The 26,184-nt window shown below is 41.0% G+C and overlaps 2 protein-coding genes across 2 annotated transcripts in view; one reads left to right on the top strand and one right to left on the bottom strand.

Moving 5' to 3' along the window:
- The window catches only part of ITPR2 (inositol 1,4,5-trisphosphate receptor type 2), a 419,753-nt gene extending 405,773 nt beyond the window's left edge, over positions 1-13,980 (bottom strand). The window contains exon 1 of the mRNA XM_072954773.1: positions 13,556-13,980. Within this exon, the coding sequence (XP_072810874.1) occupies positions 13,556-13,647 (92 nt within the window). The 5' untranslated portion in view covers positions 13,648-13,980. The remainder of the gene's footprint in view (positions 1-13,555) is intronic.
- Positions 13,656-24,329, top strand: LOC140691243 (uncharacterized). Its single transcript, XM_072954255.1, has 5 exons — positions 13,656-13,795; positions 13,830-14,319; positions 15,000-15,061; positions 15,695-15,730; positions 22,733-24,329. Exons 1-5 carry the CDS (start codon positions 13,656-13,658, stop codon positions 22,914-22,916), a joined length of 912 nt encoding a protein of 303 aa, XP_072810356.1. The 3' UTR covers positions 22,917-24,329.
- Positions 24,330-26,184: the final 1,855 nt, after the last annotated feature.

Below are 26,184 nucleotides of genomic sequence, written 5' to 3'. Positions count from 1 at the left end.
ACTACGTTCTAGCAGGGAAGAAATGTTAGCAACTGAAATAACATGTTGGCTTTCAAATGTGATAAGACTTGGAAAGTCGAGTCAAGGAAGCAATGGTGTACATATGCCGAGCAATTTCTAAGGTTATTACTTAATGCTGATACACTTCAAGTGTTTGCATTACATCAAAGAGATAGCAGGCATCAAACCACTAATAAAAGATAAATACAAATGCCTGCAATTTAGTAGTATGCTTTATCAAAGTAAGGAAGGGGAAAAAAAGGCCAAAACCAAAATAAATAATAGATAAGGTAGAGTCCCTTTGAACAGCCTACTAAACAAACAACCAGCTGAAAAACTGGTTTACTGCAAATTTTTATAAACATAACACAGCAGAACTTTTCAATCAATGTGCAGTATGAACTTGGCCAAGCTTCCAAAGAGACTCCTATTGATTTTTCAGATGTAATAGTAGTAGCAGTAATAATAATAATAATAATCGTAATAATAATAATAATGGTTTCCAGCTATTTGACATTTAGCTGCCTAATTCTAAGGGCCTGATGCTTACTAAGGGTTTTATATATGTTAATTGCCATCAGTCATCGTGGCAATGCTATCAACTAGGCAATAGTCCCATTTTACAGATAAGGAAATTGAGGTTTTCAGTACTAAGTAGCTTTTGAAGATCATATCATGAGAAGGAGTGGAGCTGTAATTTGAAACCAGGTTTTTCCAAATCAAAAACTCAGCCTCTTAACCATTAGGCTAACAAGTTATGCATTCATTGTTATTCATTCATTCAACATATTTCTTTGAGTACCTATCATGTGGCAGACACTGTGCAAGGCACTGGGGAGGTCATTGTGATCAACACAGTTGCTGGCCTCACAGTTTAAAGTCTACTGGGAGAAAAAAAACGTAATCCAATAATCCTATAAATGGAAGTGAAATTAAAACTAAAAGTGGGATCAGTTTTCTGAAGGACAAGAATATGGCACTGTCTTTGGATACATGTAGCAGAAGGAGCTCACACAGCCTGGGAGGTCAGGAGAGGTTCACTGCAGAAGAGTCACAGAGCTGAAACCCTGGGGGTTCAGAGGGAAAACCAACCAGACAGGGGAAAAAACATGTGAAAAGGCCCTGTGCTAAAGAGGGAGCTCAGAATGTTTGTGCAACTAAAAAGGAAAAAAAGGGCTTTATGCCTGAGCCAGAGAGCGGGAACCTGGGACAGGATAAGGCTTGTACCTCATCCCAGAACCTTGGAAAGACTGAGCTTCTGTTGGGCGTAATGACATTTTACCCAACTGTAAGCAAATGAAACAGAAACTTCTTTCAAGTCTATAGGTTCCATTTTTTTAATGTAATAAAGCCTCAAAAGCAACAGTGAATATTTTAATTCATAAATGTTTTCAGGTCTAAAGTCAAACACTAACCAAAGATACTGTCCCTTCAGTGATTCTGAGGACAAGCCACCTTTCATCCCCACTACAGCTGCTGGATGCAGGCTGCCTTCAAGTGTCACCTGATTCCTCCCAGGCCCACCATTCGCAGCCCTCTTCCATTCTCTCTCTTTACCGCTGTCTGATCTCCCTAGAGCAAAACCTGATTATTTCATTCTCCCACTTAACAATCCTTCAACAGCTTCACGTTGCCTAATGGGGAAAGTGTGTTCTAGCCCATATCTGCCCAGATAGTGTCAGCTTCTGTTCGAATATAGATCTGTCCAGAGAACAGGTTCCTTTCTTGACACTCCATTATTCCTGAAGTATTGGCCTCATTCACATGGTTCAAGATGGCTTCGTCCCTGACATATGACAAACAGCTGAACAGGGGAGGGCTGGGGGGAAACGTAAGAGGAGGAACACCTCCTCTAAGGACCTGACCACACATATTTGAGTCTGAGGCCACACCTGGTTACAAGAGAGGCTAGCAAACGTGGTCTTTATTCTCACATCCACAAACTCAAGTAAATCTGTTAACATGGAAAAGGGAAAAATTAGTTTGGGAGGATAAGTAGCAGTCTCAGAAACTGAAATTAACATGCATTTTGCTAAATTAAATAAGGCCCAAGCTAAATAATGCAGTTAATATTGATTCTTTGAGAGTTTATTATCACTTGTATTTTGAAAAAAAATGTTCAATGTGAATGTTGATCTATGCTTTAGAAAATGTTTATGGTCTAACTTTACAGATATTTTGCTGCCAAAGTAATTACTGCCTCTCAAAACTTGTATATGGCAGTTTACCTAAGCAATCCTTTACTCTGATTCCCCAATGATTAACAAACTGTTCTTCTATTGCAATTTGATATTTTAAAAGATGGTCCTGAGAGATTCTTTAGCTGCTAAGACTTCGGAAATAAGCACTTGGTTTCACCCTGACAGATAACAATGACTTCATTTGTACTGACCAGGAAAGGAGGCTCATTCCTGACATGGGTTTAGAATCGGAACTCAATTATTAAACCATATCCTGACAGGTAAATAGGGAAGAAAGGTCAATAAAGGCCCTTTTCTCATTTGTTACTAATCCTAGAGATGGAATGATTTAGTCAAGTTTTAAGTAACACTTCCATTGACAATGAATCTTGATTGGACTTAAAATGTCACAGTATTTACTATTCCTAGCCACAAGTAAAGTCCTGAACAGAACAATACTCCTTTCTTTACCTTTCCCGCCTATTTTAACAAACCAAGACTGAAATTACCTCTTTGAAAACATGGCTGAAACCAAAAATCTACCTGAAATGCAAATGTTTAAGCAGTTATATTCCTGATACTAGCAATAACCTTGAACACTTTAGCCAAACACAAGTAACTAATCCCTAAATCATTAACTTACACTGGATTCTTAATGTAACTGTGTTTGGTGGTTTGGGTAAGAGATTTTCTTAAGTCACTGTCTTTATTTGGTATGATACACTTCAACTGGGGTAATCTGGATGTTACAGAAATGAAGCAAAACTCTAATATACTTTGTATCTTTCATCTCAAAATTACTTTTCTGAAGATATTATACTTTTAAGCATCTATCATAGTGGACCATATCATGTCAGGACTAGAGAGAATAGAATGACGCTGTTTCACTTTTTTAAATTATTTTGTAATGTGTACATCTCTGTATTTTTCACTTTACTTGTCCATCGTGTATGCAAATACGCTCTCAAACAAGTTCTCATCTGAACATTGCTACCAGTGAGGATTCCAACAATAAGAGTGAATAACGACACTGGAGAATTTCAAGTCCTTTAAGAGAATGGCCAAACATGTCTTTTAGAATAAAACTGAGGCAAAGCACATTATAACATAAGACTGAGTCAACAGAAAGAATGGAAAGTAATAAAGAACAAAAATACCGTTCATTTGTTCTCCTTAACCTATATTTAAATGTCTATTCTTTTCCAGATACTTATTCATAAATTTCAAAAGTAAAAATTATAAGCTGTCACCCACCCTCTTCCATTTTTCCAAAGTTCTAAAGTTCCCCAACTAGTTACTGGTTTTGTATTAGCAAATTATTTCCAACTAAACTTTTCTGCTGATAGCTGTTAAAGCACAAAATGTTTCTTTCCCTGGGTGTATTATACATTATCCACTAAGGGAAAGGGCTGATCGAAATTAAGAAATGGTCTCACAAATTGCTTACCAATTCTCTCTTTGGAAACATAAAAACCAAACTGAACTTTCAGAAAAACCTTTTCTTTAATGTGCTTATAACATGCAAACCATTAAATGAGGCTCAATACATTATCTTTTCCAGGCTGTAAGTTTCCTCACATGTTGGGCCAGGTAGGTGCAGGGATATGACGCAAGAGATTATTAAAACACCTATTATAGCAAGAGTTAATGGTATCATAAATCCAGTGACAACTTTCATCCATTTTAAAAGAATTACCCATATAGAGTCTCAAAACATTTAGGAAGAACAATTACACTGACTTTTTTCCAACAAGGGACTGATGTTAACAGCGACGTAGGTATCCAGGAATATGCACGTCCTCATTCAATGAATATTCATTCAATAAATATTTATGGAGCCAAGCATTCAAGACACTCAGTGACAAAACAAAAGATCTCTGCCTTCAAAGAGCTTATGAAAAAAAGGTAAAGAAAGGTAAGGAGAGCCAGGAAGGCTGAGAGAAAGTGTTAAATAAGAGTTACTATATGACTTAGCAATTCCTCTGCTTAAGTGTATACCCAAAGGAATTAAGAATATATGTCCATACAGACCTTGTACACAAATATTCATCACAGCATAATTCATAATAGTCAAAAAAGTAGAAACAATCCAAATGACAATCCACTGATGAATGAATAAACACAAAGCACTGTATCCTTACAATGGAATATTATTCAGCCATAAAAAGGAAAGCAGGGCTGGCCTGCACTACAATGTGAATGATCCTTGAAAACATTATGCTTCGTAGAATAAGCCAGACACAAAAGGACAAATATTGTGTGATTCCACTTACATAAGGCACCTAGAATAGGTAAATTCATAGAGACAGAAAGTAGACTAGGGGTCATGGGCAGGCGGTGGGAATGTGGAGTTATTGTCAAAAAGGTAAAAAGTTTCTGCTTGGGATGATGAAAAAGTTCTGGAAATGGATAATGGTGATGGCTGCCCACCACTGTAAATGCCCCTAAAGCCACTGAATTTTACACTTAAAAATGAAAAAGATGGTAAATTTCATGTTATATATATTACCATAATTTATTTTAAAAGATGCTTAGAAGTTACTATTAAATCACCTACTAATTACCACTGTTGAATTACCTACTAAGCGGTGACATCGCAGCTCACGCCCAGGTCCTCTTTGCCCCCTTTCTGCCATACTACACGGCCCCAGAAGCAGGAAGAAATCCAAGTCCTGGTCATCTGACCTCCCTGGTAATCAGATCTGGCACTGTGACTTGTCGTCATGGACATAAGTGAATAATCCAAGTGGGGCCAAATTCCATCACTCTGTATTTTTAATGTTAAGAAGAGATACAGATTATAGGGATTACTATGTGCCAGTTATGAAAATGTCAGGACCCAGGGAGAAGGTTCTGTTATTGGCGATGCCGATAGCAGCCCTGGGTTTCTGCCTTTCTCGATGCTCAGTTGTTGAGCGCATCATTCAGTTCCTTGACGCTCCTCCAGTATCCTTATACTAATAAATTTCCTTCCTTGCTTAAGCTAGCCAAAGATGGTTTCTGTTCCCTACAAACAATAGAAACTGTACTTCTAGTATTATACAGTTTTCCAATTCTTAAGCTTTATCCGTGTGGGCAAAGTGATAATGCAAGTATCCTTTGCCTTCCAAATCTCTTGTGTCTTTGGGATCAGACAGTAAGAATCAGGAGAGCAAGGGACAACTATAGGTGGTTTTTCAAGAGTTTCAAGACAAATAATTTACAAATAATTTACAAATAATTTAACTAAATGTGAGCTGGAGAGCACTTTATTCTCTGAAAGTTTTACAAATAATATACTTTTATTTGCCACTAGAAAAGTTAATCAACAATTTTTTAATCCAGTTGGGTTTTTGGGTTTTTGTTGGGTTTTTGTTGGAGCTCTTACATTTAGCTCTGACGACCATCAATTCCCTCCATAACTTGAAGACTCCTCTTTTCAATAGGAGATCTGTGTGGGGAGTAGCCGTGTCTGTTCTTTGTGACTATTTCGTAACTAGTCATCACCACAAAGTCTTGGAGAGCTAGACATCCAGGAATTAAAGACCTGAAAGTTTCTCCTAGGACTCCGCTGAGGAATTGCTTTGGATAACTAATATATAATGAAAGTCCAGCATTTCGTCATTCTTCACAAAGAGGTTTTTATGATGATAGTTTAACAGTGGCTCAAACACTTTAACAGACAGAACCGCAGTAACACATGTTTGAATTCTAAGAATTTAGAAATGCATGTAGACGATGCTTTGTTCACTTCCTAAGCCCTGTCCCTGTGTTCATGGGACTCCATCGCTTGTTTAAACACCAAGAGAGAAAGAGGGCAGGATGGGCTCCACATATACTACCGTGTGTGTGTGTGTGTGTGTGTGTGTGTGTGTGTGTGTGTGTGTGTGTTGAATATTCATAGGTACAAGGAGTGTGTGTGTGTGTGTGTGTGTGTGTGTGTGTGTGTGTGTGTGTGTGAATATTCATAGGTACAAGGAGACCAAACAATTTAGAACTATTTTAGATAGTAAATTGTCCTTATTGCCAAAGTTTCCAGGGATCTATTAAATAGAAGACTATTTAAGTTCATGGTAACTGAAGAAAAAGTATGTAACATTGGGGATGAGGAGAAGTAAGGGGGAAAGGAGTGAAAACAGAATATCCAAAGGAGCTGGAAACATTGTGTAAGTTCCGCCAAATAACTGCCAAGCTTCTGGCTTTATATCCTGCCGTCAGTATCTCAGGTTTTGGTACACTGAGTGCCCGTGACAAGGATTGAAGGCAGTCCAAATACACTCCGAGGGTCTGAATCAAACTTAAAGCTCTCACATTTCATAAATCAGTATAAAATACGTTCTTAGATTATTTTTTTTCATCTTTGCATATCTCAATAACATCAAATTGGTTTCTTCCCATTTTGGACCTATTAAAATTAACAGTAAAATTTCACCAATATTTTTTACAAAAGAAACAAGTATCAAGAACACAAATTATAGGGTATAGATTTGAGACAAATATCCATCCTAATAATCCTTGAAAGTTCACCTAAATGCCACTTCCTCCTTGAAGCCCGCCCCAATTGATACCAGCCAGAGCAAGAATCCTCTTTTGTGTCTAATCTTTATTTGAAAAGAATTGCTTTATGTCGTGGTGATTCAATACCAGTCTCATCTCATAGTAAATAATCACTACACCGACTTCACGAATATTTAGTAACCACTTACTGTCTACCTCAGGAACTGTGTGAGGTGCTGAGCATACAAGGATTATAAGGTCAGAGTCAGTTCCTGATCTTGTGGCATTTACAACACTGAGAGCAAAGGTACCACATGCCCTGATGTCTCCTGTTGATCCTATCCAAGTGTCATACCACAAATTCTCAAAGGAAGTTTGAGTTCTTAAGATAACACCTTAAAATAGCACAATATCTGGCATCTTTTCATACTGTATCTCCAGCACATGGTCAGGGCTCGATAAACATGTGTCAAAGGAACCAATGATTCAGTCTACAGCATGCTCCAGCGTAAACCACATTACTGGGAAAGGTGCATGAACTTGATTCAGGGTGTGGACACATCCTCAATTTAATAATTACATTTTTTCTGAATAGCCTGATAGTTTGACTTATTCTGAATTCAAGGTTGGAGATCTATAGGTTTGTGTTGAAATAAACTATAAAATAGCTATCATTAATGAATCATTGATTTGAATTCAAGAACAGCTAACCCATCCGCTTCAAAGACATTCAGTAAAAACACTTAATCGAATGATTTCAATCACACACACACACACACAAATCCTGCACAAACTAATGCCTACAGAAAGTGACTCAGACAACAGAACTTCGAAAGTGGGTACTAAGATTACGAAAATGAACAAGCCAGCCACGCTGAAGGGCGTATTTTTTACATGTGTAAACAAGGCTTCTAAAATAAAACAGACTATATATTTACTGCATAAGTTAAACCAACCATTCATAAATGCTCACTCAGCATTACTGGCCAAACATGTTTCCATATGACGTTTTAAAACACCAAAAATAACCAGAAACAAAAATTTCTTATGGTAAACATATGACCATCTATTTCAGCAACAGGCAGTTTCCCACTTTGTGGTTTTCTTCCACTGACCATGACCAGAAAAACACTTTACGTATGCTTTTTAAAACATACATTGTTGATGAACAGTAATAAGAAAGTGGAGAATCCTTAAAAACATTAGTTTCATTTTAGTTAACTTTTCTGACTATAACAGTAATAGGTGTCTAATTAAAGAAACGTATATAAATCTGGGAAATACAGGAGACACAAAAATGAAAATGAAAATAAAAATCACCCGCCCATCCACCATGCGGCGCCACCGTTGCTAGTAAATACGCTGTTTTATTCTCTCTCACTGTTTTCCATGTACCTTATTTTCTACATTTTTAAATTAGAATTATGGTTTTCTAAAGGCATACAGTAAAAATTTTCCCATCTAAATCTGCATGGGAGTAGAAAGATGACCACCAAAAAAAGGCATTCATGTATCTGAAAGGCACCAAAGGAATGAATGAATAAATGAATGACCATTAAAGTTTCACTCCTCTGATTATAATCTGGTGACCTATTATCAAATTCTGAAGTTAAAAAAAAAAAAGAGTAAAATTCAATCTGCTGTAATGCTATAAATTTGTCATAGAAGCCCGCTGTTGCTTCTTTTATATTTATATATGAAGGTACACCCTGTGCCTGGAATTTAAGTTTTCAAGTTTAAGTCTATAGCATTCTGCCTATATTCTGTAAGTTATACACACCCCACCTGTCCAAGAACAGTTCCAAAGGGAAAACATGACTATGAAGAATGCTACCTATTCAAAAAAAAAAATTTTAAGCAAAAAAACTCTGTTAAACCTAGAATGAGGCCAAGCAGTTGCCTCTGAATTCTCTTCCGTCAATGTCAAGCATCAGGGGCACTTAAGAAGGGATGGTTGTTTACCGGACTGAGCTTTCTACCAGAGAGGGTCTGAAAGCCGCAACGTTATTTATGGAATGACTTCAAAGTTTAAGAAATAGTCGACCTTTCAGCTTAAAATAGGCCTTGTGTTCACCACTTCAGAAACTGTCTCTGTACTCCAGCTGATTCCAAGTTCCATAACATGACATGACCAACCCTTAGACTTTCCAAAACAACTCAGGATTCAAGATTATACTGTCTTCCTCCTCCCCACTAAACACACAGGCACACATCCAATGGATTTTTAGATAACTTTTATCACAGTGACAGATGCCCTAGGCAAAACAAAGCTAAGTTTATACACCTAGTTACAGCTGGAAACAATGGCTATTACTTGGAAGTGTTCTGTTTGGAAGAGACCAAAGATAACTTACAAATCATGCAGATGTGAAAGTTGGCTGTAACCATTCCTCACTTCATCTGTGCCTCTACTGATCAGACAGTGTGGATAAGGGGAAGATTTTTTAAACTGGGATAAGGAGACCACAGTAAAATGAGTAAAAGAAGAAAAAAATAATAATAAATCTGCAAATGTTTAAATATTTAAAACTTCAAGCAACAAAAACAAAAGATCAGGAAGGGAAATTCAAGGGACCATAAACGGAAAAAATAAAACCTAAACCTTTACACAGTTTTACTCACCTGTCTAAGGATTTAAGTCAGAATTATAAACCGTGTGACACACCAGCCGCCTACCTGATGTCCGTCAATGAACATGGAAACAAAGGACCTAAAAAGCTCACTGAATAGGCCAGAATCAAACCGCAAGTAAAAATAAGGGCCCCAATGTTTTGCCATTCTGGCTAAGAAACTACTGTGATGCTCGGCAGTCACTGCTTCAGTGGGTCACCTGACAGTCTTGTCAGACCTTAACTAGTGGCTGTTGATTCTTGGTGGATCCCGAGAAGCAAGCTCAAGCCAAAAGCAACAATCACTTAAACACACGTATGTAGGTGTACACACAGAGACACACACGTGCACACTTGTTCACTAACCTCTCAACCTCGGGGGGGAACAGACAATGAAACAATTATATACCTCTCACTGATTCTCCTATCCCACCCTTCCTGGGACTTCCGCCATGCTCACTACACCCTCTGGTCCCTGACTATTGGTCAAGCTGTTGGACCCAAAAATACAAAGTGTCAGTGACCAGGGAAGTGAATCTCAGTATAAAGAAAATGGAAGAAGGGGGAAGGAGCAATTAACGTCGCATTTGAAATTGTACAGCACATCCCCAAACTCCTTCCTTCCCTTTTAAAAGAAAAATTAAACCTATAACCCTAAAATGTACCAGTACCATAAAAATTGTTTAATATATTCACCATCTTCACCCAATAGGATTTAAAGTAGTTCCCCTGAACTCAATGTATTTCCTAATTAGATTTTTAGGTGAACAATTAAGTTAGAAAATACAAACCAGACCCCTTTTGCACCAACACAACCTCAGGTAGCAGCAACTCAGGATCTAGAAAGATCGGGTATATCCTGGTTAAAGGATAACTGAGAGAATAAGAGGAAATGCAAATCTTTGCTTCTGAGACAATCCAATTTCTCAGACTGAGAAATCAGACTTAAAAGTTGGGTCCACATCACCAGGTGGAAGGACCTCTAAAAGGGCCTGCTAAATTCTAATAGATTGAAACTTTGATTATGTTTTCAGCTGAAAAACTCATTACCTTATGGCAAAAATGCCCAAAAGCCAAATAATAACAACGTATATCCTCCCAAATAAATTTACACACTAAATATTAAAATCAGACAAAATTTATTTGCAGACAAATAAATATCTCTGAGTTACCCTGAAATTCTCATTAACCACCTCCTGAACTGAATTTGAAAAACCATCATGTGACCAAAAGTGTCAAACAGATAAAGAGCGAAAATAGAAATCAGAAACTTTCAGCCTCATTTTTAGCTCTTCCGTTGAGTTCTTAATATTGCAGTGGAACAAACTTTCCGAGCTAAACAGATTCAATGCCCATGTCTCCAATCCAGCTCTCCAATTCACTTTAACAATTCGCACGCCTTTGAAGACATTTCAGGGCCACAAAAATCTAAGCATAATGTGGATTTTCCCAGCAATTCTCTTGAAAAAGAATTGGGCTCTTTCATTTCTGTCTCTTTCATTCACTTTTGTAATACCCCAGCAGTGAGGACAGCATATACTCTTTTTTTGAGTCTCCACAAAGACATGCTGACAGGAAAAGAGAATAAACTATATGAACAAAGTCACATGAAAAATTAGCAACAGACCTAGGACAACTGACCTCCAACCATAGAAGAGCAAGGAATTCCAACTCAAAATATGCATTCTGTCTTTGATAGAAAAAGTGTGTAGGGGGAGGAGGGGATAGCTCAAGAGGCAGACTGGATGCTTAGCATGCAGGAGGTCCTGGGTTCAATCCCCACTACCTCCTACAAGAACAAATAAATAAGTAAACCTAATTACTACCCCCGTCAAAAACAAACAAAAACAAAACAAAAAATCAACAACAACAACAACAAAAAGAAAAAGTGTATAAATATTGAACCAGTAACAATACAATGAAAAACTATAATGTTGCTTTGATTTCATGGCCCTAAAAAGAACTTGCAAAGTAAATTATCTACCAATTATATTCTCAGTTAACAAAGTAGGTGATGCTGCTTCCCCTGGATAACATGGCATATGGCGCAGACAGATGCTCCTGCCAACTGGGCAACTCCTAACCCTCTTGAGGGCAATGGAACTCCACAAGTTAAAGAAATGGAATATCCAACCAAACCACCGAGCTTCACCAAAGCAGTATCTCCAAAGATCCATCCTCACCTCAGGCTCGAGCTGCACAGGAGTCCTGTCATCTTAACCTCAACAGGACTCAGTTTGTCAACAGAAAAATAATACATTCTAAGGCAACTCAACTTCCAAAACACCACCAAGAAATGTTGAAAACAAGTAAGAAATATGAATATAAACCAAAATGCTAGATAAAAGGTCAAGCTTCTTTTTCGCAAGGCTTAAAGATACAATGTGTAACCAAAGAAACACACACTTGGATGAAAATCTGGGGACAGGGTTACAGTTTCAGCTTTTGGCATTAATGTTCTCTTCCCCCTGTTTCTCAATCTCTAAAAAGAGCAGAAGAAACTCCACAACTGCTAAAAATTACATAGTTCCCCAAACACATAACTTTACTCCAAATAAACAGTACAAAAACATGCCCTTTTATTTTTCGAGGTTTTATACACTATCCCTAATTCTTATCATTTTGTCCGCAAGCGTTACTATTGCTCACAGTCACCAAGGTAGTGATAATCACAATAGCTAACATTTTATACAAGTGTTTATTTTGTACCAGGTACTCTGCTAAGCACTTAACATACATTAACTCGCTTCTTCCCTAGCACAACCCTATGAGGCCACAACCATTGATCTTCCCATTGTAAGGAAACTAAGATGCAATTATGTAACTTGCCCAGGGGCATACGGTCCACAGGAGGAGAAGCCAGGATTTGACCCCAAGCATTTGGCCCTGGAACCCTTCCCCCTTAACCACCACACTACACAAACCTAGAGAGTCTGGGGGAGGGGGAGGGGGGCTGCAGCAGAGTTCATCCGCAAAACGTTGTTGGGGGCCCAAACACTGACCTTGGATAATGAATGCTCTCAGACACAAATGGTAGCTTGTGACAAGCACTTGTCACCGATATTATTTTTCTTCCACATTGCAGTTTCACAATTAACTAACATTGACCTTAGAAAGACTGAATCAAATCTACCTCCTTTCTTCCACCCATTAGGGAAGATGCTCGAGTAACAGAAACTGTGGATGTTCTGGTGACTTCCACATCCCCAACCGAGTAGCCACCACTCAGTTAAGGGCCTGGCTCAAAGTCACCGACCAGGGACACTGAAGGTTAAGTCACGTGCCCTAAAGACTAACAGCAGAACACAGTGACCAGCCAGGAGGGGAAACACCAGTTCTTCGACCTGATGTCTCTAAGTCTGGGGAGGCCAGGTACTGAGACCCGGCGGTAGCGACAACAAACGTGCGCATCAGCATACAATGCAGTGTGCGTTTAAACTGAGAACGGGTATCCACGCTCAGGACAGAGAGAAAGTACTAGTAATCAAGGAAGTCCTCTTTAACGGTGATGTTTATATATCTATTTCCCCCATTCATAAATCAACTCGATACTCAAGAGCCCCGCACTTGGCTGAGTCCCAGGAGAGGTGCAGCATTCCAGTGGGCAGAGGCCCGGGAAGGGAGAAAGCAGGTGTGAGTTCTAGAACCCAGACGGCCGTCGGAGCCCTTTGGGGGGCTCACAGCGCGGCAGACACCCCCGGGTGCCCCCAAGGCTGGGCGAGTCCCCGTTCGGTAAGGCCAAATGGAAATTCCTTAAGCGAAGCGGGGACGGTGACCTCTTCCCGCAGGGCAAAGCCACACTCCGGCTCACCACATCGCCTGAGTTCCATGTCCAAGGCCACGGACTTTTATCGACTGCCCTTACAAACCCGGCCCCTGGGGGACAAGGGCTCGAGAGCGGCGGCGGGCTCGGATGGAGGGAGGAGGCGTTCTGCTTCACCTCTGGGGGAAAACAAACATTTTAATCAAAACAACCCACGCAGAAGCCAGCAAAGACTTCTTCGCCGGGCCTGTCTCCGGGCTTTTGAATCACTTCCTCCTTTTCTGATGCGTCTCTGAGCTGGAGATTACGAAGTTGCTGAGAAGACTTGCCTCTCCAGGCAGCTTCCTGCGAGTGAGCGAGCGAGCCGAGCGCACGGCGCTGTCCGCGGGCGCGGAGCCTGCCCGGCCGCCGGGCCACCGCAGGCGGGAGCGGGAGCCAGAGCGGGAGGACGCGCGGCGCCAGGAGGGACGCGGATGGGTTCCGAGGCGACCGCGCGCCAGCGCTCCCCGGCCCGCGCCCCGGCTTACCCCAGCGTGTTGATGAAGCCGTTGACCGAGCCCTCCGCGTACAGGGACACGATGTCCCCTATGTAGAGGAAGCTGGACATTTTATCAGACATGCTGCTTCATGCTCCGAAGAAGAAGTCCCTCCGCTTCTGGGCGCCCTCGGCGCCCTCTCCAGCGCGCCGCCGCGGCAGAGGCGGAACGGGGCGCCCGCCTGCAGCTCCCAGACCGGCTGCGGCGGCGGCGGCGGCGGCGGCGGGCACGGCCCGAGGGACAGAGCGTGGGGCTCAGCCTGAAGCCGCAGCTCCGGACGCCCCGCGACGTGCGCGGCCCAGACGCTCCGAGAGCCGCAGCTGCCGCCTCCCCGGCAGGTTTCCTGTTCCTTTCAGAAGTTTTCTCTCCAACACCTTTGCTCCTCCTCCTCCCTCCTCCGCTCCCCCTTCCGCGTCCCCTCCCCGCTCCGCGCGCCGCTGCGATCGTCCCCGCCGCCCGGCCCGAGCGGGCGCTCGCACAGCCCCTCGGTCCCCTCGGGGGAATTTTTGGACCAGGTGGTGGTGCCCATTGGGCGAAGGGGAGGAAGGGAGCCCGGGACGACGGGGCGGAGGCCAATCAGGCGGCGGCGGCCGGGGGCGGAGCCGGGCCGGGCCGAGGCGACGCTGAGGGAGACCCTGCCACCCGGGAAGCTGCGGCGCGCGCGGAGCGAACGCCGGGAGGCGCTCGAGGGACCAAGGGAGCCCCGAGCCGGGAAGCGGGCGCGGCAGGGCCGCCCTGGAGAGGCTGGAATTGGGGTGCGACAGTTCCCGCCTGGGAAGGCGAAGGGTGGCGTGGCCGAGACCCTTTCATGGGTCTTAAGGGGGCGGGGAGGATGGGAACTGGCCATGGGGCGGGCGGGCGCGCAGGACCGGAGCCAGGCGAGCCCGCGATGTGCCTGGAGCTGAAACTGAGGCGCAGGAGTGGGCTGGGTGGAACGGGTGGGTAATTTGCTGACAAAGGGAGAGGAAGGAAGATGTTAAAGAAAAGGAAAAAATAGAACTAAAAAACAAATACACAGCAAAGAAAGAAAATAAGAAAAAGAAGAAGGGGGAAGGGAGAGGGGGAGGGTCTGTCCCTATTGGGGGTATGTAGTTTTGGGGTTTGTCTCTAGTATTCGGAGTTGGTGAAACTTGAGCCGTCTGAAAATGTCCAGGTGGACACACAGTCACCTGGCCACACTAGCAATTTTTTTAGCCAGCCGTTGGCGGTGAACCGCCTCTTAAGGCTCTGAGGCCGTGCCTCTTGCTTTTAAACTCGGAGACCAGGTTTAACCTTTCACCTCCGGGAGCCCGCTGTCACCGTCTCACTGACAGTCTTGGTTTGTTTGCTTATAAAGCTTCTGACTCAAGGCTCCAGTGGTTCGTGAATGAAACTGGCGACAGGACTCATTTCCGCACCTTCACTTGCTTTTGTAACCCTCATCTTATCATTTTAGAAGACTTTCTCCCATCTTTGTGGAAGACCTGGAGAAGGCAAACTCATCAAAGTACGACCTAGGTAATCCCCCTAAAGCAACGTTTTCTGAAAGGTGGAGGAACCCAGGGCGTTCAAAGTGGTGCGTGTCAAACTGCAACCGACCAAAATTTAAACTTGCATTTCGAAGCTGTCTTAACAGTTCGAAGATGGCTTGGGTTAAGACTTATAATCACATAATGGAATATGAAAGAATAAGCTTAATATTCAGATGTTTACGTTTAGAAAGACTGCAGGATAGAGAATAACGTACTAGACCCAGAATCCAGGAAATGTCAGCACAAAGCCTGTTTGTGTTGAGATAAACTGGACCCAGTCATTGGGCTGCCATGCAGCTGACAGATCTCTACTTCTGGGTTTGCCTTTGGAAATGGTTACTTAGCAACTTAGAAATGCTTGTTATATGATAGAAGCCCTCTTCTCTCTACATGACACATGATATCACTGTTGGGAGCCTCCAAGACATTGGACAGATGAGCTATTTAAAAGCTTGTGATGGAACAAGATGACGACCCAGGAAACTGAGGTTTCTATTTATCTAAGAGATCCATGGATTACATTCAATGATTTCCAAACTTGCAGTCTTGTGCCATACATCCAAATGGATGCTCCACATTATTTGTCAAAGTCATGAATGTTTTTCTTTGTTTCCTCTAGGTGCAGACTGTCTCTGGACAACATACTACAAAACAAGTAGGTGATTGTTTATGCCAATGAACAGGTTAAAAACTTTAAGCCACCTACCCAAGTCTGATGTCTTTCTTCGTCCTCACCCTATCCCACCACCCACCATCCACTGGTTGTCCTATTTAGTCTGAAGCCTGGATCTGGTCACACTTCTGCATTAGCTTGGCCAAGATGGTCAGCAATCCACTAAAGGTTTGGGCTCTCCTTCCAAGGCAGTCAAGCCTCCTTAAAAGGGTCTTCCCAGCCTTAGCTATTAGGGCAAATCCATCCTTCATTTGCTCAGCTCAGAAACCTTAGGGTGGTTTCTGACTCCCTCTCACACCCCACATTCAGTCCGTCAATCAATACTAGAAGTGAAAGGGTTTGTAATTTGCTATATGTCAGCTGTTTTTCATGAATAGCTTTCCTCACTCCCCTGCTTTGTAATAAATATAAATTTTAATATGTTACTAATTGATTGAGCAGTCTGCTTTACAAGATACAAATAAAGTACAGATGTTTGAATCACACCCTTGCAAGAACCAAATCTATATGTTCCATTCCTTAATGATATTTCAAGGAGAGCACTTGGATTTAGTTACTTTCTGTTATTAAACACACACACACCCTGTTCCAGTCCAGTTTAAAATGTTGGTCTCATCTCTTTCAGGCCTCCTTAGGTCAGTATGACAGCCATGAGGAAGGGAGTGTGGTCCATTCTTTACTTTTACCCAGACATCTTCACATTTGAGCTCCTTGGGGGTTGGCATAGGGAAGTGAGGATCAGGATGAAATGGGCAAGCATATCATTCTGAACTGAGTGTGTGATTTCTTTTCTTTTGACTTTTGCTGCTCGTATGACCAACATTGACTGGTTGCAAGGGCCTCCTTGTCAGACAGGTGTCAAATGTTGGCTCTCTGTTGGGCACGTGGATGAGGTTTTAGTAGCTCTGAGTAACCTCTGCCATGCACGCTTCTTTGAAGTGGGAGAGCTGACCCTGTCCTGACTTCGTTCAAACCCCTTTAGTGCCACCACTGACGGTTCACCCTACAGGCAGACCTCCCTCTTGGGTGGAGTTCTAGCAAATCTGGTCTCCTTTTGACCATCGGAGATTCAGGCAGGCAGGGCCTACTTCCTGGCTGTGCAACCTGTGCAGTCGCACAGGGCCTGGGTTTCAAGGGCTACACACTTGGTTTGAGGTTCTGCTGGTGGCATCTTGAAATTCTTGATCATTTTCTCACAAGAGGCCTGCATTTCCATTTTGCACTGGGTCATGCAAATTACGTAGTCAGTCCTGAATTTGGGCACCCTTACCATGCCAGAGTGGGCATATGAACTGCTCCCCTGGTTCCCCTTATTCTATTCATCTCTCTCTCTCCAATTCCTTCTTCCTTACTCAGAGCAACAAGCCTGATACACCAAGTATCAAGCGTCCTCCAATTACCAGAGTCAAGGCCAGGCTCCTCCTCTCATGGACATGACCACTCTTTACAAGTTTCCGTCCAAAACACCCTCCATGGAGACAAAGGAAAAGTTCCACCACCCCTCACTGCCTCACCAGTCCCCAAATGGACAGCTCTGCCCATTCCCCGTATGCAACCTACACTCCTCGGGAAGAGATCTGCGGATTTGTTCTCTAACAAATCTGTGTTAGTCATCTGTACAGCCTGCTGTGAAATTTTGGACTAAAAAAATGCTGTTACCTGCCTCTAGACACAAGCAGGAAGAAGAGCAGATGGGAGTGAAACAGACCTTGGCTAGTGGGAAGGCATTGCTGAGAAAATGACTTTTCATTTTTATTTTGAAATAACCTCAAACAGAAAAGTTACGAAAAGAGTAACTTTTTACAAAGTACGTAACTTTGACTCAAATTCATCAATTTTTGTTTGCCACCTTTGTTTCATTATTGTCTTTCTCTACAAACACACATGCACACATATAACTTATTGTTAGAACCATCTGACATAGGTTGCACACATCATGCCCCTTTACGTAACACTTCGTGTATTCCTAAGAGCAAAGATACCCTTACAAATCCACAGCACAGCTATCAAGCTTAGAAAAGTTAACACTGATCTAAAACTTGAATCTACCGTCCATATTACAATGTTGTCAATTGTCCAAATTGTATCCTTTACAGCATTTTTTTTCCTCCAGGACAGAATACCATCCAGGATCACATACAGCATTTAGTTGTCATATCTCTTCAGTCTCTTTTGATCTGTACCAACTCCTCAGCCATCCCCTGTCTTTAATGACACTGACATTTTTGAAGAATCAGGCCATTTATTTATAGAATATTTCTCAATTTGGGTTTATCTTGCATTTTCTCATAATTGGATTAGCCTAAGCATTTCCAACGAGAAGTGTACCCACGTGATGACATGCATGTCCCCGGGTGCCTTGACCTCAGGCGCTCGGTGTCCATCCACCCCCTTGTTGACACCATTAGTTCTGATCACTGTCAAAGTGTTGCCTGGTGAACAGGAGTTTAGCAATCATCCCAAACCAGTTCTCTCTTCAAAGTGTGGTCCACAAGAAACACTCTCTTAGCCTGGGAAAACTCCAGAAATGCTGGCCCATCTCAGAGCAGCAGCGAGTCTAAATTTCCTGCCAAAAATGCTGCCCAACCCATCTCCTTTAACCTTTAACCTCTCTATTGCTAAATCTGGAGTTTGACATCGGTCTACTGTGTTTTCCTACCTGCAGGGGACAAATACCAAGCTCCCCTAGCTGTGTCTTTGAAGTCCTTCCCACTGAACTAGATCCCATCCACACCCTCCCCACAACACACACACACACACACACACACACACACACACACACACACACTCACTCACTCACTCACTCACTCACTCACTCACACACTCACTCACTCACTCTTTCCCATGCGCTGGGGGCTGGGCAGGACTCAGAACACAGCTGCAGCCCAGTCCGAAACACTCCAAAATTGGCTTTCATCCCCAACAGCCCAACTCAAATGTTCCCCTTCTCAAGTGGCATCTTGGTCCTCACTATTGTATTTCACTGCCTTCACTGAAATTCTCAACTTAACATCCTATTAAAATATTTTTCCAACCTATTTGATAGAGTCACGGCTCTTAGAGATATTTACACAACCTGCTATTAAATCGCTCGAGTATTTCAAACCTTGCTTACTTCAGTTTGCAACAATTCTTCCCCCGATATAATTTCAGATTCTCAGCTAGATATCAGGACCAGCGTTCATCAATCGTCACTGTATACCAGGACACTTAGGGGAACAAGCATCACGTAGACTTGGTGTAAGTTACTAACTAATTTACTCTCTGCTAATCTTTATGCAAACATTTAACCTCTGATGCCTCATTTTCTGTATCTGAAGAATGAGGGCAGCAATAGTACCTACCTCCTAAGGTCCTTGTGAGATTTGAATTAGAAAATACACTTAAAGGGTTCAGCATGGTGCCTGGTCAATCATGTTACCTATTTTTGTGATTATCCAAAAGAAAGCAATATTAAAGGTCATAAGAAAACCAGGCACCAGAGATGCTGTGACCCCCGGGCAGGAAGACACATTAGTGACTGAGCCAGCACCAGACCTGTCTCCAGAGAGTCTGTGTCAATAGCTCTCTCGTTTACATGTCTGTGCCTTCAGTAAACAGTAGTAAATGCTTGATAATCTCTTTCAGGGATAGTTGAATAGCTTTAATTTCTGAAAAAGAAAGAAATTCAATTTTTAACAGGGACATCAGACAGAATAGAGAAAAATTTGAAACAAAAGAAACAGAGGTGGCTAAATTCCCAGCCTGGGGCTGCAAAGCCACCCCCAAAATGTCCCACGGGAACTCTGCCTTCCATAAGCTGACAGTTTTTATCTCTTCACAGAAGGGGGCAGATAAAACCCACAGAGAAAACTGCCATCTAACAGCAGAGAAAGCTGTCACGCTTACGGTCCCCTGGATGATAACAGGGAAGATGTAATGCAGAACTTTGACTCTCCCTAGCGTCTTACAAACTTCCAGTAACCATAAGAAATGCAGCTGTGGCTGTTAAGGTCCTACAATGTAAATTCAGAGCAGTTTCTCAATGTGTAATCCAGTTTCCCAGATCCCCCAGGATTTCCCAGATCCCCCAGGATTTCTGGGCTGCTCTAAAGGTTTACTTCAGGAATTTTAACCTTGTCCTAACGAATGGAAACAAACTACTAAGGCCAAACTCATAAATGCCAAAGGGAGTGAAAGATTTGAGAGCAAGTTTTGGTAGGGAGGAAAGAGACGGAGGAAGGAAAGTAATAAATATTAATAATTTATATATTTAAGTCTCTGTGCTGAGCACTCTTCATATATTAACTGAGAACCTCCAAGAGAGCATTACTTTTATTGACCCCATTTTGCAGCTAAAAAAACTGAGGCTTAGAAGTTAAGGAACCTTTAACCCAAGGTCACCCAACTAGTAAAATACACAGGGAGAAAAGACAAAATAGCACCACAACTCAGAAGAGGGCAAAAACAGGAAGGATGAACCCAACGAGAACTTCCTAAACTCTTTCTTCTCACCCCTTGACCCTTCTCCACATTTGCCTTGGTTTCCTCTCACCTGTGTGCACAGTGTGAATGGTTGTACAGTTGTCTCTCAGTGTCCACAGGGGATTGATTCCAGGAGCCCTTCCAGATATCAAAATCCCCAGAGTATATAAAATGGTTGTTGGTACATTTGGTCCTCCAGATCCACGGGTTTTTGTATATGAGGATTCAGCCAACACCCAGCCATATGCATACCCATGTAAAACTGTACCACGTTGGCATACTGTGGTAAAATTTAGTTTAACACAGTTTTAGAATATCACACAGTATCTTAAGATCAAAATAAATTCAGGGAACATATTGTTATTCAATATAAGAAAAAAATGAAATTTGACATTTTAAATTCTACAAATAAAGGATTTCTTAGCTTAGAAATACACATGTATTCATATAAAAACTAAGGCAAAATATCAAGTAGATTTAATTTACAACTGCAAATTTTTAAATCAAAATTCTAACAAAATTTAAAGGAAAACAACAAAATGGGTAAGCTCCATGCTACAAATGTTATAGGCCAAAAGTTGGCCGCAGGCAAGAAACGGAAGTAATATAATACTGAGATATCATTTCTCACATATCAGATTAGCAAGAAATTTTTTTTTCATTATAATAACCAATGCTGATAGCGAAACAACTAATCTTAAATCTGTACAGCCATTTTAAATGACAATGCAGAACTATGGAATATAGCCTAAGGAAATAATCCCATCAAGGAAAAATACTTTAATCGCAATTATGCTTTTATCATAGTATTAATAATAACAATAAACATTAGAAACAAAGTAAATATTGAACAATAGCAAATTAATGATGTAGAAATGAGTAGCTGACAGGACTTATATATATGGTTCTTATTAAGAATATGTAATAACATGTAAAATAATTTATATCTTGACTTTAAAAGTAGGCTAAACGTTTTATATGAGTTCGAATGCTAAAGTGTTGGAGAAAAATCAACATGCTAGAAAAAAATTCTTGTTTCATAGAACTATGGGTAATTTTCTCTCCTTTCCTAACGTGTTAGAGAGTTTATATTATTTTTTTAAGTGAAAAGTTAAACCATACAGCAATAAATGACATTTGCTTTTAAGTGGAAAATTTTCCAAAGAAGAAACCATGAGATTTTTTTTTGAATGTTTGACATAGAAAAAGCAGAATCGTCAGATTCAGCTGTGCAGAAGACATGGTTGGAAACGATCTTTTGATTCTGGTGTTTTAATCGACAATCTCCTATTAATGCATATTTTGAAGACACTGTTTATCACATTCTTTGTAGCAAAATTATGAGCAGAGCACATCCAGCTTCATGGCACTTCAGTAATTCAATTTTGGCTGGGCCAGTGTCCCCTGGCATCATTCAGAACATCTCAGTAGACAAAGATGCTAAGTGGTAATTCAAGAAGCCTGTAGGATTCAAATCCACCCTTCTTGGCAAAAACAGATACAAGATTGGAATGTAGTTCTCCATGACAACCTTATCAGTGTTTGAGGGCTGCTCATTTCTGGGTACCATGTTCCAGGAAAGTGTTGCAACTAAACCTGTTACCGTTTTTGCCTTAGCTCTGGGCCTTTGGCTAAGCAGGGATTTGGCCACGCTCACCATTATAATCTCTGCTTATCAAACTGGAACAGGTTTGATATTGAGTAAACCTTGCCATAAATGACACAGAAATACCGATAGATAAAATGCTAAACTCTTTTCAGTAGGAACTTTTCACAGATATTCAAATCTATGGGCCTAAACTCAGCTCCCTAAAGCTCTCCCAAATCAGATTGCATCTACTCTTGAGAATGCCTAAAGGCTCTCGTACAAATCTAACCCAGTATTTTTCCTATTGAAGTAAGTTTACACTAGAAAAAAATGTTCACTTTCCTTCAAATATTGCAAACAGCACAGCTGCTTCACATAGACTTTCATTTCCCTCAAAGGATGGACACCTGCCTCAGACGTCACTTCCTCCTCACGTTTGCATGTGGACTCAGATAACACAACACCAGGTTTTGAATACATGCTCGCTTCCTTGTAGTCTGTCTTTGCACTGCAGAATCGCTGAGAGGAGGTGCAAGTAGCAGTGGGTGGAACTGGAGGAGGGGCAGAGGGCAGTGGTAGAACGTTTGAGAAAACTTGCTACCAGCATCTGTTCTGTTCGCTTCTGGCGAACGTGCAGTTTTACTCGCAGGTCACAATCCCTCCATTCCCACAGCATTTGAAACATTCTCCCCTAGAGTCATTCCATAATTGTCCAGATCTCTGGTATTAAGACTTCTCAGTACATGCCATCTCTCCTAACACAGGCATACACAACACCGTGTAAAGTCATACCCTGTTGGTGTTTTGGCTGCGAGATTACAAATCTTAAATATTAAAACAGTAACATTGCATCCTTAGAGTGTTAAAATCATCTGGTTTTAGTCCTTAGTTATTTTCTTCCAATTTAATATTTATCTAACTTCTTTTCACAGCTGTTCTTATTGCCGATGTATTCTCGCATCAAAGACGGGGATATGGAAAGAGAGGCGAGGCCTCATTCTATGTGATCCGACCACTGCTTCAACACGGCCCACCAATCCAAGTGTCACCCTGCACCAGGCACCATTCACGTTTACCTCTGATACAGCTTTTGTCCTTTCCCAAGAGCCTTGTTAAAGTGTATTTGCGTTAGATGCTGTCAGGTTGCTCCACTCCTGATAGCCATCCACTTCCTCCACTAACCTGTTGGAAGTCTCAGCCTTCTCTTCTTCCCAAGCTGAGACTCCCTGTGTTCTTTTCCTCCATGACTACAGGTCAGTTTGTACACAGGATTTGGAAACATAAAACTAATCGTGTTGTCATTCACCTGACAATGTTCTTATAAAGCAAGAAGACAGGAACATCTTAAATGCTTTAAATACAAGTTTATCCAAGGTTAACGGGATATACGGGCACTCATTTTACTCATTCAGTAAATATTCATTGAGCACCTATTATGCGCCAACACCTACGCTGAGTGCCATTATTCAAGAGTGCCAAGAAACTGTTTCTGCCCTCAAGGAGTTTGACCTAAACCTCCTTTAGAAAATGCCAACCTATTTTTGTAAGTCATGTAAAATTGGATAGGCACTGAAGAAAAAGAAAAAATTGATATGAAATATTTTATGAATTATCCAGTCCAGTTCTGTCTAAAATCAGAATCAGATGAAAATTGAATAAAGTAAAAAAAAAATTATCCTTTAAGCATTTGAATCTGTTGAAGAACTGTCATGTGCTCACACTCCCAAAGGTCGGATGCTGCTGAAACAGAGAAGAGCAGGTGAACAATTCCCCTCGCATCCTCTCCCCCGAGCTGCTATACCAAGAAAGGCAGCAAAACCTCCTCCCCTACTAAAATTGTTATTTTCCCCTTCTTTTCTGAACAAAATATTAAAGTGCAAATTAAATGTAGCCATATTTCAACTTCACAATAAAAATTAAGCCCCTGAATATGAAATGTGCATTGTAGGGAATACGGTCAATAACCACATAAGACATTTCTTTGTGTGGTGACTTAACTAGACTCATTGTGGTGACCGGTGTGAAGTGTACAGAAATACCAAATCACTATGTTATGTACCAGGAACTAGCTAGTATTGTCAGCCAATTATATTTCAAAAACAAGTGAACAAACTCATAGGAAGAGATCAGATCTGTGGCTACCAGGGGAGGTGGTGGAGGGTGAGGGAACAGGCTGAAGGCAGTCAAACGGCATAAACTTCCAGTTATAAGATGAAATTAGTACCAGGGATGTCATGTACAAGACGACAAATACAAGTAACAGTGCTGTACGTTATATATGAAAGTCGTTAAGAAAGTAAATTCTACCCCCCCAAAAAAGAAAGTAAATTCTAAGAGCTTTCATCACAACAACTGATGTTTTTCTCTCTCTTTAATTTTGTATCTATACAAGAGGATGGATGTTCACTAAACTTACTGTGATACTCACTTCTTGATGAACGTTAACTCAAATCATTAAGCCACACACCTTAAGTTTATACCGTGCTGTCTGTCAATCAGACCTCAATAAAACTGGAAGAGAAAAGTTAAGCTCCTGGATTTTTTGGACTGACTCTTTCCTCTGACAGGCGTGTATTATTCTTGTGCACGTTACTGAGAAAGCATTTGGTGGGGGAATGAGAATTTAGAAAACTGGTGCCCTGAGGGGGAAAAGAATGAAAGCATACACTGTCACCCACGAAGTGTTAAGCATAATGACACAGTCCTCCAAAGCATATATACAAAAAACTCCAAATAATTGTATTTATAATTATTTTATAGAGACTTTCAAGGAAAGAAAAGGCAGGTTTGTATGACCATTAAAGGATGTCAAATATTTTCACATAAAAAATATATTAAAACTTAAGCTCAATGAAATAGCTGATCAATAAAGTTTGGTGTCTGTGAGCACAGTCTTCTCTACCTACAAAGGCCAAACACATTTTATTATTTGTTGCTATCATTTACTCCAGATTGAAGTAGATTCATGTTTTCTGCCTGTATGTGTGGATTTCTTATAATCAAATATCATTTTGATAGTGTATCTTTAACAGCATAGTGACACTTAAACAAATGTATTTTAGCAATTCTAAAGAAGACAAAACTAGGAACTTTTTTTAAGTTATCCAAACTTACAGAAAGAGAGGGAAAGGAGAGCAAAAGGAATGGAAAGAAAAGAAACAGAGAGGGTAGAAGAGCAGAGGGAGGGAGGGCAAGCAAGGGAGCAATAAACGAAACGGTCCTCCCACCCCTCCCCCACGCGATGCAGAACAAGGTAGGCGGGCGAGGGCGGCAAGAGCCAGCCTTTCTAGGTGGGATCAGCTTACTTACTAAGGTGACTTTATTCTTTGTTTGGCTTTTAGAATGTCAGTGCCACGGGGGCTTTCATGGAATGCTTTCCAAAGAATAAAAGGATGCATTTCGATTGGAAACAATTGCCTCCCGTGTAGAATAATTAAACAGCAAAATCCTTCCCAATACTGAGAATTTCTGGTTTTGTTCTCTCAAGCTTTTTATTGCTTCTAGAACATAGCTCGTTTCAAAACAATTTTTTTAACTTGCACATTAATTTTGATCAGATCTATAATATATTTTGGATTCATGTCACGTTTGCAGAAGTCGCTGCAGACAGCACATCGTTGGCTGGTCTTACGCCTTTTTAAAGTTAGTACGTTTTAGTGTGGATAATAAAGACGTGTTTGCAAAGCCAAAGCAAACCAGGAAATTGTGGTAATTATCAAATCAAACACCACATACCATCAACTACCCATTGTTCACTGGCCATTCTCAATAAATCTGGACCAACAGCTCTCTGAATGCCAGGAAGGGCAATTCTCACTGTTACAATTCCTCCTCAAGAACATGGTCTGCTTATAAGACAGAAACTTAGCTGTCTACACATCAATATTTAATATGCATTCTCATAACAAAATCCTCTTGGCCTAACCATTTGTATAAAGACTGCTGAGAACAACTTTATCACTTATTATTAAGTTTTTACAATTTTTAAAATTACTTTTATATCCAGTTAAGCTACATTCAAATACATACAGTGGGGGAAAAAGGAGAAAGAGTGAAAAATCCTGTCTGAAAATAGGGAGAGCATCAGTAAATGGAAAAACAAAACCATGATGTATATTAATAGATGACCAGAACTTGTTTCTTTGGTAATGTTTTTGGGAAAACAAGTTGCATTTTCTCTTTTTTTAATTAATCTCTCATTTTGCAATGAAAATTACTGCTACACACTTAGTTTATCCATCTTTAGATTTTTCATCTTTATTCTGAGTTAAAGAAATACTGAAATTGGCCTTACTAGAAGAAAATGCATCTACTCTCTTATTTGGTACAATTCCAAAGGTTATATTGGAATTTTATGTAATCTGAAGAAAATTGCCATATAAAT

This window comes from Vicugna pacos, chromosome 34 (assembly GCF_048564905.1).
Source record: "Vicugna pacos chromosome 34, VicPac4, whole genome shotgun sequence".
In the NCBI taxonomy this organism is placed as follows: Eukaryota; Metazoa; Chordata; class Mammalia; order Artiodactyla; family Camelidae; genus Vicugna; species Vicugna pacos.
The sequence above is the reverse complement of the archived record's forward strand: the minus strand, read 5'-3'. Positions and strand labels throughout refer to the sequence as shown.